The sequence below is a fragment of the Musca domestica genome, unplaced genomic scaffold (assembly GCF_030504385.1).
Source record: "Musca domestica strain aabys unplaced genomic scaffold, Musca_domestica.polishedcontigs.V.1.1 42, whole genome shotgun sequence".
NCBI lineage: Eukaryota > Metazoa > Arthropoda > Insecta > Diptera > Muscidae > Musca > Musca domestica.
In genome coordinates, this window is record NW_026712329.1 from 6,496,989 (window position 1) to 6,509,614 (window position 12,626).

General features: G+C 37.0%; 1 protein-coding gene across 1 annotated transcript; it reads left to right on the forward strand.

Moving 5' to 3' along the window:
- The first annotated feature begins 1,285 nt into the window (after window positions 1-1,285).
- LOC101891117 (uncharacterized) lies at window positions 1,286-7,765 on the forward strand. The gene is made up of 2 exons (XM_005183064.4): window positions 1,286-1,442; window positions 6,641-7,765. Exons 1-2 carry the CDS (start codon window positions 1,398-1,400, stop codon window positions 7,685-7,687), a joined length of 1,092 nt encoding a protein of 363 aa, XP_005183121.1. The 5' UTR covers window positions 1,286-1,397; the 3' UTR covers window positions 7,688-7,765.
- Window positions 7,766-12,626: the final 4,861 nt, after the last annotated feature.

Sequence of the window (12,626 nt, forward strand, 5' to 3'; positions counted from 1 at the left end):
TAAAGATCGGGCCATAATTGCGACCTGCAGAGTGATTACAAATTAACATGGACAGACGAACAGACGGACGGACGGACATACATAGCTAGATCGACTCAGCTCGGCGAGCTAGGAAGATCCATATATACTTTCCTATATGGGATACCAATATTTCGAGGTGTTACATAAATTCTGGCCCAATCAAACTTATAATACCCCCAACACATAGTGTTGTAGGGTATAATAAGCATGCCAAATTTGATCGAAATCGGTTCAGATATAGCTATAGCTCCCATATATATTGTCCATCCGATTTGATATTTTTGTCTCGCACAGCTAATGTGTGCTCTCCATAACAACGATATTCGGGGAATTATATCAAATGTAGCCCAGAATTACCTATAATGAAATATCTCAAAATTAATATGTACAACAGTGTAAGGTATAATAATGTCGGCTTTGCCCGACTTTTCACCTTTCCGTACTGGTTAAATGTGATATTGGGGTCTCTGCTGATGGATAGGGTTAAGATAAAGAGTTGGGGCTGGAAATGCATTCAGCAAGCGAACGAAAGGTACTACGTGGTAAATATTATAAAAAATCAGCATTGATATTTCGGATAAATCTACGTTAATAGTTTTGCCCGTCCTTGAAATTAATACTCTTAAAAATTCATGTTGAAATTTCTCAAAGTACATGAAAAATAATCCTAAAAAGTCCTTGGAAAGAGAAAATATTTTTTGGAGCCAAATGATTCCTTTAAAAATATTGTTCATAATTTATGTATAGAATTTTAAAAAATCGTTCTTGATACCTCTGATATTCTCTCAAATCCACGTTCATAGCTCTGATTTCCCTTCGAAAATATTCTTAACAATTCTCATAGATATCTCTGATAGTCGTACATATCCTATAATCTTTGATAGTGTTCTGAACGAATCTACGTAGCTAGTAATTTATTTTATCAAAAAATTATTTATATTAAATGCACGTTGGTAGCTCAAAATATGTTTACCCTCATTACTTCCGAGTAGAAAATATATTCCTAACTCCGACTGCATTAACTTACAACAACTACTTGACTTATCAATTACGAAATATAATTTTGAATTTTTGTTATAGTACAACAATAGCAATAACAATATCGTTAAATCGTTAACTATTGCTACCGTTCTGATTAAACCAAATTAAGCTAATCTAAGCTGAGATAACTAACAATAGCTGCGATAGTGTCTTTATTGCTCCCACTGGGTGGTTGTGGTGTGATAAAGAATTTATAAAAACAAACAGAATGGGCTATCGGCAAGCTATTGAAAAAATAAGAGTTAGCTCCTATTGCAATCTAATCGTCCAAAATAGTTGGCTAAAATTATTCAAGGCGTGTGGATCAAGGTGCAAGCGGAACAACCAAAAGAAATATGAATTTTTGCAAATTGATTTTTCTATTGGTGGCATTAATATGTGTAAGTATATGAAAGTTTTTTTTTTTTTTTTATGCAGAAGACTTTTAAAATTGGATTGCAATAAATCAAGTATTTGGTTGACTCGGATTTAAGAAAACCGTGTACTTTGTTTTTTTGAATGTGTTTGGAATTGAATCAATCTATTCCACAGCAATAAAAATCTTGCAACATTAGGGGAGAACGATGGTAATGTTTACCAGGGGGTAAGGCAGGGAATACCTAGGTTTCGGAAAGAGCCACCAATCCTCATCAGTTCCCTTGTTTTTTGTCTGGGATATTCTCCCCAGAAGTTATTTTAAAAATAACTTCTATGACAAAAAACATTTTTAACCCTAAGTGACGAGATCGTAAGCTTAATAGAAGAGAAGAATTAAATAAAAATAAAATTCTTTTGGAAAGTCTTCTAAATCTTACAACCGCACTTATAAACATTTACATCTTTCTCCACTTGTTATGCTTTCGTTCAACCTGAACGAAGTAGCATAACCATGTATGTTGGTTTTGTCTGTTACAACAAAAACCCCTACGTCAACCGTGCCTTGTCTATTAATAGAACAGTGTGGCTTGTTTGTTCGGGATACCGTAGTATTTTGTTGTTGCAAAATGGTCAGGCTTACGATCTCGTCACTTGGGTAAAAAATGTTTTTGTCATAGAAGTAATTTTTAAAATAACTTCTGGGGAGAATATCCCAGACAAACAACAAGGGAACTGATGAGGATTGGTGGCTCTTTCCGAAACCTAGGTATTCCCTGTCTTACCCCCTGGTAAACATTACCATCGTTCTCCACTAATAAACAAACGTTGTTTTTATAAAAACAACAATAAAGGGATAAAGCCTGACCATTTTGCTGACAACAAAATACTACGGTATCCCGAACAAACAAGCCACACTGTTCTTTTAATTTTTACATCAAAATAATTTCCAACAATTATAGTACGCATTTGCAAAATCGCCACAGATACCAACTAATACCTCAATTTTAAATTTCGGGATTCCTGTTCTAAACATTCACTCAATACCAATTTTAGTGATATTAGTAGTTTTTGTGTAATTACCAACCAACAACCAACAGGTTTCAGCTCTATCCTATCACCTAATACCAAATTTAGTTCAATTAAGTACTTTTCGAACAACTACAGTACTCATTTCGAATCCCACCTCCAAATCCCAACCTCAGATACCAACAGTTAGAATTTCATCTTTATGCCTTCACCCATTACCAAATTTAGAACTTTTCGTTCAATAATAGTACACATTTCCAAAACCATCTCTAGATCTCAATGCCAGATGCCAACAGAGACCTCTATATCAAATTTGAAGATTCCAGCCTTAATCCATCACCCAGTACCAAAATTAGTGACTTTTTGTACAAATAAAACACACATATCCAAAACCACAGACACCAATATTGACATATATATCCAACTTCAAGATTTATACTGGATTCCTCCACCCAATACCCAATTTAGTACTTTTCGAATAATTATAATACACTGTTCCAAAACCACCTCCAGATCTCAATACCAGATGCCAACAGAGACTTCAATATCAAATTTGAAGATTCCGGCCTTAACCCATCACCCAGTACCAAAATTAGTGTCATTTAGTACTTTTTATACAAATAAAACACACATATCCAAAACCACCTCCATCTCTTAAGAACAGACACCAGCAGTGACATATATATCAAACGTCAAGATTTAAACTCTTTTCCTTCACCCAATACCCAATTTAGTACTGTTCGTACAAATAAAGCACACATATCCAAAACCACTTCATCTACACACTTCTATATCAAATTTCAAGCTTTATACTATATATTTTCATCCAATACCCAATTTAACATTATTTAGTAATTTTTGTATAATTATAGCACGCATTTGCAAAACCAGTTTAAAATCTCAATATATCAATACCGTAATACCACAGTATCAAATTTCGGGATTTCAGCCCTATCCTTTCACCCCATACTAAATTTAGTACAATTTAGAATTTTTCGTACAAATGTGAGACGCATTTCTAAACCTCTTCTATCTCTTAACCACAGACACCAACAGTGACATCTACATCAGATTTCACGATTTAAAATTTATTCCTTCACCCAATTTGTTACTGTTTAGTTAGGGGTTCAAATGGACTAAAAAAATTAAAAATTTCTAATTTTGTAGTCGCTCTATAGGCCACAATTGAAAACTAATCGCCACGGAATTTCGCATCAGAAGAGGGTTAGGGACAGGGAAGAAGTCAAAATTGTAGATGACTATTGGATTATATTTAACTATAGAATGGACCACAACTTTCGTGTGAAATTGTTTTGAATACAACACGACGGAGTGCCTAAATATTGGCCAAATTCTCCGAGTCAAAAACCTAAGGCAACATCTGGACAGGGCTCTTTGACATTATTTGAAAAACGAAATCTTCCAAAATGGATTTGGATATAAGGAGACTTCGAACATATTGTAGTGTTGTAGGGTATCACATGGTCGGCCCCGCACGACTATAGCCTTTGCTTACTTGTTTTTCATATAGAATGCATTTCTAAACCACCGCCAAATATACAGGGTTGCCCATATTCGACGGACACATGTTTTTTTTTTTTAATCAAAGAAAAAAATAAAAATTTGGCGGTTGGCAATGTTAATCATTTAATTTGTTCCAAGTAGATTGGTTTACATCAATTTTTGAATAAGATATCTCTCAAATGGCCGTCTCTGGCGTTGATGACGTATTGTGCCCTTTTTGCTGCATTTTCCATCGTTTTTGCCAACATTTCGGCCGGAATAGCGGCTATTTCTTCACGAATGTTGTCCTTGAGCTCATCTACGGTCCTTGGCTTGTTAACGTAAACCGTTGACTTCAAATATCCCCACAAGAAGAAGTCAGGCGGCGTCAAATCGGGCGAACGCTGTGGCCAGTCCAAATCACCACTTTTCGACATCAAACGGCCCGGAGACAAATTCTTCAGAAAATCGATTGTTTCGCGACTTGAATCGAAGCGCCGTCTTGTTGAAACCAGAACTGCCTCATACGCTTTCGACGAAGAATTGGCATCACAAAATTGGTCATCATGTCGCGATAACCTAATTGATGGTAACAGCATGGCCATTTTCATTTTGGAAGAAAAACGGCCCAAAGACCGTTTTCGCACTAACGCCGCACCAAACTGTGACTTTTTCGTCATGAAGAGGCACTTCATGAATCTCCTGAGGATTCAGTGGTGTAAAAACGGCAATTTTGCTTATTTACGGTCCCATTCAATGTGAAATGGGCTTCATCAGACATGATAATTTTGTTCCAAAATTGCTCGTCATCTTCGGTCCATTTCGATGACTCTTTGGGCCCATTCCAATCGACGAGGCTTGTCCGCAGGCAACATTCTATGCGTCAATTGAATTTTGTACGGGAACAAATGCAAATCAATGCGAATAATCCGTTGTAAAGTGGACCGAGCCATGCCCAACTGCTGAGAACGGCGTTTTTGGGATGTTCTTGGGGACCTCTCAACACTGGCTCGTACGGCAGCGATATTCTCTGCCGATCTCCTTTGTCGACTTTTATATGTCCTCTTCGGATTAGAAAGAGCCTTACCAGTCGAAAATTTTTCGTATAAACGCTAAATGGTGTTCTTAGAAGGCGCACTTCTCACATTTTTTAATGTTTTAAAAGCACGTTGAGTTTTCACAATTCACTTCTACTGTTGAATGAAAATTTCAACTATTTCAGAGCGCTCGCGTGGTGTGTATTTGTTCATGGTAAAAATCTGCTTGGATTGACGCTTTAAACGCGGTATGTCATTAAGCGATGTGACATCTCTGTCTCTGTTATGGCGTTACCAGATGGGTCCGTCGAATATGGACAACCCTGTACCAGATACCATTAGTACTCTTAATATCAAATTTCAGAATATTGTCTCACTTCCAACATCCAATACCAAATATAGTACCAATCAGTACTTTTCGTACAATTAATGTACACATTTCCGAAAACACATTCATATTACCAGGCTAAACATGAACAGTGACCCTAATATAAAATAAAACCTGAAAGCACTCGCTGTTCACCTAATACCAAATTGTACCAAACGTAGTATTATTTAGTATTTTTCGTGGATTTTTAACACATTTCCAAAACCATCTCTTTAGCAGAAAACATACCACCAACAGGGATTCCTATAAAAATTTTCAAAATTCCAGCTTCAAAAAATTAAGAACCATTAAGTTCTCATAATAATACCATCGAATTTCTAAAACCTTTTGTTACACTTTTCCTTACTCCTATGTGACTATTATTCTAAAGTATTCAGAATTTTAGCTCATTTTCGTTTTTCAATACCGAGTATTAAATTTTACTACTTTTAGTACACATTTTCAAAACCCCAGCCCTATTACATGCCTACGTAGCAAGACTGGCCATGGTTTCATGGTGGTGATATCAAGATTCTAGCTTCAGCCGTTTCGTCTGGGGGTTGATTCTATGTCAGTCAGTTATTTCACTGCTATTTTATATGTATAGACAATGTGTACTGGAAAAGTTAGGTTTAACTCTAGTTTAGTAAAAACTCTTCAATTTGCGCGAAATAAACCTTTTTTATTGAAAACATAATTTTAATGAACTGGTTAGAATCGGGTTATGCGGATGGAAAGACCCATATTTCTGGATCCGAAAAAGGTATTACCGCAAACTGTAGCTTTTTGGAAAGGTAAGAGTGTCTGCCATAATTAAGCATCAATTTTGTTGACCCCAAGAATGGGCCCTTATTCGATTTTTTAGGGGTTTTATAAAAAATTCGGGTCCAAAAAATTAATAATTTGACTATAACTTCTGAAATATGACCACTTACCCAATCATATGACCGCTTGTTGGATAGCTATTTTCATTTTCAAACGATAACTGTATTGTATATATCGCGTAGGGGGATCCGGGTCCAGACCGGGTATTGAACCCGGACTTTCTGGGGTCCCGGGTCCGTCCCTCAAGAAAAAATCGTTTCCCGGAATCAGGGCAAAAATACCTACCTCTGAAAAAATTTTCGAAAAAATCAAAGAGTTTTTACCAAACTAGAGTTGCTCCCCTTTTGTCTACTCGAATAAGTTCTGCTGGTCGCATTGGATAATCTTAAAAATCAGCCTTTAAACCTATTAAGGAACTATATGACTGTACTAAAATTAGTGAATTTCCCCTTTTCATTTACAGCTTTCTCATTCATCGCTGGCCTTTAAGGAAATCGTTGGCATGTTAGATGGAAATCATGATTTGAAACGTGAAGAAATTAATGCTCTGCGTCCCCTCTTCGAAGAATTGCAACGTCAATATGACTTCATTATGACAGAATCCGAAAAGGAAGGTAACAAAGTCGATGAAAAATTTACCGAAATCTATGAGACCACCGTCAAAGATTTCCATGAACAATTTGCTGCACTTATGCAGACGGAAGCAAGCACCGTTTATGACACCTCATTGCCCAGCGTTGAGGAATTAATTGGAACACCTGATTTTAGCCAAATGACAGAGGAGCAAATTAATGAATTCTTAGATATGCAATCTCTGCTCCAGGACACATTAGATGAAACGCAGGAGAGCCTCAACGATTTGGTTCGCCGTGCTTTGGAAATCGAGAGTAGTCTATTGAAGCTCAACAAACCCAAAATTGTTATGGCCGTCTTAAATGCCCTCGGTGCCATGTATAATGTGGCCGGAAGAGTTGGAAGAGCTGCCTACTGTACCTATTCCCATGTACCACAACTGAATGCATCGTTGCATCATGTCTACGATGGTGTTGATTGTTATCTCTTCACCACGAAAATGATTGTAAAAATCCAAAATGAAACCTATGATACAGTGAAAGTGGTAAGGAAGACCATATCCGATTTGGCTTCAGTCTATAAAAATGTGGCCAGTAAAAACTCCATAGTGGGAAAAATTGTCTCTATGCTACTGAGCTTGAAAAAGATTTTATGGAGTGTTGGATCTACTTTACGTCAAGCCAACCATGTTATCGACGAGATTGTTACCAAAATGCCTGATGCCACTCTGCATGTCTACGATTGTGGTACCACATTTGTGGATCGCATTCCATTTGTTGTCCAGTCGGTGGCCAATGTCACCGAATGCATTATGTTTGTGGACGATATGAAAAATGATTACGGTTTCTTGGATCCAGAAGATTCGACACGCATTCCAGAATTATATCCCGATCCGGAAAGTGGTGAAGATAGTAATGAAAGTTTTGAAATGCCTTAAAATTAAGAGGGTGTTCTTTTCTGTGTAAATGTTATAATTAACTGAAATTGAAATACAAATCTGTAAATAACTTTATAACTAGGAGGTCGAGCATTTATTTGACTAACTGGAATTAATAGAACTAGTTGGTTAATTCTTCTTGACCCTTTGGGTTTCATAGATCTAGTTTGTTACAACGTCGTGCGTTTAGATACACATGTTATTAATGAAAGGGTTTGTTTATTTTTATACCCTCCACAATACTATGGAGGGTATATTAACTTTGTCATTCCGTTTGTAACTCCTCGAAATACTCATGTCAGACCCAACAAAGTATATATATTCTCGATCAGCGTAAAATTCTTAGTCGATTTAGCGATGTCCGTCCGTCTGTCTGTTGTAATCACGTTATCTTTCGAACGAATTGAGATAGAACACTAAAATTTTGCACACATGTTTATTTTTTCAGTAGGCAGGTTAAGTTCGATATTCGGCATTTTGATAATTTTAGCGGCATTTTTCAACGGATTTGTTTTAAGTTTGGTATTTAAAGTTCGAAATTGATACTACAGCCTACGACAGAAAATTGTCTGTGCAGGTCCACATCTTCGTATAGCCCCCATATAACGGTACCTCCCAATATTCGGTATTTTCATGATTTTAGCGCATTATTCGTCGGAGTATTTTCAAATTACGTATTTAGAGTTCGTAATGGGAACTACAGTCTGTGACAGAAAATTGTCTATGCAGTTCCAGGTCTTTGTATAGGTCCCTGATATATGGGACCTACCTACCTCCATGTATTCGGTATTTTGACGAAACGGCTGAAGCTAGGATTTTGATATTTTGGTAAAGTATATATATTCTCGATCAGCGTAAAATTCTTGGTCGATTTAGCGATGTCCGTCCGTCTGTCTGTTGTAATCACGCTATCTTTCGAACGAATTGAGATAGAAGACTAAAATTTTGCACACATGTTTATTTTTCCAGTAGGCAGATTAAGTTCGTAAATGTGCCATGTAGGTCCACGTCTTCATATAGCCCCCATATAACGGTACCTCCCTATATTCGGTATTTTGATGATATTAGCGACATTATTCAACGGATTTGTTTTAAGTTTGGTATTTGAAGTTCGAAATTGATACTACAGCCTATGATAGAAAATTGTCTGATGCAGGTCCACGTCTTCGTATAGCCTCCATATAACGGTATCCTCCCAATATTCGGTATTTTGATGATTTTAACGTCATTATTAGTCGGAGTATTTTCAAATTACGTATTTAGAGTTCGTAATGGGAACTACAGTCTGTGACAGAAAATTGTCTATGCAGTTCCAGGTCTTTGTATAGGTCCCTGATATATGGGACCTACCTACCTCCATATATTCGGTATTTTGACGATTTTAAGTACAATACCGACCGAAATTGTTGAGATGTCGTATTTGAAGTCCGTAATGGATGATACTGCCTGTGACATAAAATTGTCTATGCTGGTCCAGGTCTTCGTATAGGTCCGATATAAAGGTTCCTCCCTATATACGATATTTTGATGATTTTAGCTACATTATTCACCGTTTATTTCAAGTTCGAATTTGAATATGGTAATGGCTTATGACAAACAATGCCTATGTAGGTCCACGTCGTATATTTTTAAAATTTTAACAGAACTTTTTAAGGATTTTTCTTTTTTTTTTTTGAAAATTTCCAAATTCGTTCCAAATGGTGGAGGGTATTCAATGTTCGGCCCGGCCGAACTTACTGCTTTTTAACTTGTTATTAATAAAATAGTACTGACTGACTGACTGCCTTAAAGATTCATCAATACCCAGACGAAACGGTTGAAGCTAGCATCTTGATATTTTGGGTGAGGGTCAGTCGTGGTCCGAAGAAGTTAGTTTTCGAAGTGAAATATTTACGAAAATTACTAAAATGTACTATTTATGGTACAATTTAAATTTAGAGGAACGGTTGGAAATGGAATCCGGAAATTTTAAATTAACATTACAGGCGGAGTGTAGGTTTGGGATATGAAGGAAATTTTTGAAATTTGTACTTACAAACACGAAAAGTACTAAATGGTACTAAATTTGGTACAATTTGGATTTGCGTGAACCGATAGAGCTGGAATGCAAAAATTTGGAAATAAGATTACTATTGCATTGTAGGATTGGAAACTCGAACTTATTTGTACTAATTGGTATTAAATTTTGTACAATTTGCACTTTGCCGAATCGATAGGTGTGGAATCCTGAAATTTGGAATTGCGATTACTGTGGGAATGTAGGACTGTGGGATGTAGGAAGCTTTTGAAATTCGTTCTTATGCGTACTGAATGGTACTAAATTTAGTACAATTTTGATTTGAGTGAACCAATAGTGATAGAATCCTGAAATTGGGATATAAGATTTCTATGGGATTGTATGATACTTAATGGTGCTCAATTTAGTACAAATTGGAATTGTTGTGAACCGATAGAGCTGGAGATGTACAAAAGAGTTTTTTGAAATTCGAACTTCAAGGTTACGAAAACTTCTAAAATGGTACTAAACGTCTACAATGGTTCCATTTGGTATGGATCTAAAAACATGCAATTTGGGATGATAATCATGGTTGGAAAGTAAGTTTGATATATGAAGATGGTTTTGGAAATGTGTACTAAGTGTGCAAACTGCACTAAATGGTACTAAATTTGAAACAGTTTGGTTTTGGGGGAACGGATGAAGCTGGAATTTTGTATTGGTGGTAGATTTGTTATAAAGAGGTGGTTTTGGAAATGTCTACCACTAGAGCTGGAAAAGTACTAAATATTATATATTGAAATTTTGTATCAAGGTTATCATTCATTTGCAGATGGAAGTGGGCTGGACACATGGAGTTTGTACGAAAATACTATATTTGGTATTGACTGAAGAGATAGAGGCAAAATTCTAAAATTTGATCTTATGATTATTGATGACATCTGTATTCTGTATACGAAAAGTACTAAGTGGCACTAAATTTGGTGTTGGGTGAAGGAATAGGCCTGATATTGAGATCTCTGTTGGTATTTGGAATTGAAATATGTAGGAATTGCGTACTATAATTGTACGAAAAACACTAAATAGTGCTAAATTGGGTACGGGGTGAATATTTGGTACGGTATATATTTTGGTAATGGGGGTAAAAGAATAGTTAAAATCCTGAAATTTGATATTGAAGTTGCTGTTGTTTTCTTGGGTTTATATATGGAGACGTTGAAATAGTTTTGTAAAGAATAATTGGATATGGGTCCATTTTGCAATGGGTTAACTAATATCCTCGGTAAACTTCAAAATGAAAGATAGGTAAATATGAAAGGTAAATATTTTTCTATTAGAAAATGGAAAAACTTGAAAGACTGTCAAACTGAACCAATAGTGCATTTTGAATACTAAAAGTTGGAACGAATCTAAAATGTTAAGGTGGACTTTTCGCTGACGACGTTGCGGTCACTTGCTAATAAACGTTATTTCGTTCAAATGAAATTATTTGTTATACATTTTAAACTCTAAGAATGTGTTTTAGCAACAGAGGAGATCAGTTACCTCAATATTTCAATTAATGTAATCGAGTAGGGAAGGTGAGTTGGATAGCTCAGTACCTGGGATTTGCCATGGTACAATAAAAAGGTAAGGTAGAACTAACAGCTGATTACAATTTTTTTGTAAGTGTGCCCGACTTCTGCCAATTTTGTGTATGTATTTATTGTTGTGAAAAATGAAAAAAAAAAAAAAAACAACCAATAACCAATAATTGAAAGACACATGAATTGTTGCTCGCGCATTAAAGCTATTAACCAATATAGCCATGAAATTGAATGATTGAACAGAAAAATCCAGACATTTTATTCATTTTTCGCGCTTTTTAACTCATTTTAAAAATGAGGAAAAATATGAAAAAAATAAAAACAATAATTTTGAATGAGTCTGGCAGGAAGCGGGCATTGCCTCAGGGCTGTATTTTTGTTGTTGTTGTTGTAGCAGTTTTACACGTTCTGTTGTTTTTTTTTTTCGACTAATCCGGTTCTTCCTCAATGTCCAGGTTTAGGAATTCTGCTACCTTTATGGGCTGTAGCCATAGATCCTCTGGACGGAGTTGGGTAGGCTTGGCAGGCCAATTAAACAAATGCAGCGTGTTGTGCGGACCTGTATCGCACGCTGGGCAGGCGTTCCGCACATCCTCATCAATTCGTGCCCAATACGTCCTGAACGTAGTTGGGCCAAAACTACCCTGGTTTGCCTAGGCAGCCGACGTTCTTCAGCTGCAATGGATGGGGGTCATCAGTATGAATGCTACTCAGACCTGCTTGATAGGCTTCATGATCTAGAGGCTCTCTCTTATATCGCTGGACCTCTCTCTCTAGATCGTGCAGGTCCTTCCTGACACGCCTGGGTGGGGGAATTCTATCCACCATATGGTGGTTAGGGTGACTCCCGCGATAACACCTAAGCAGGTACTGCAACGAAAGCATATGATTATGCTGACGTAAGGGAAGAACCTTCGTCTCCTCATGTAAGTGGTCCACAGGCGTCATGAGGAGGCACCCTGTTGCAGTTCTCAGGGCGACATTCTGGCAGGTCTGAATAAATTTCCACTGCGTTGCACTTGTATTCGCCGACCACACTGGAGCCGCATAGCTAACCAGACCGACCTATCGCTTTATAAGAGGTCAACAAGGTTTCCTTATCCGCACCCCAAGTGCTGCCGGCTAGCGCCTTGAGGACCTTGTTCCTACTTTTCATTTTATCGCAAATAGCTGTGGCTTGCGCGGAAGACTTGAACATGCTATCGAATGTGACCCCAAGAATTTTGGGGTAGTTGGTGGTCGGAATTATATGCCCCTCGACCTGCACATTCAGCTGTGTTCTCATCTCCGCAGTCCATGTGGTAAATAGTGTGGCCGTCGATTTAGTGGCGGATATTTTCATATTCCTCGCGTGGAA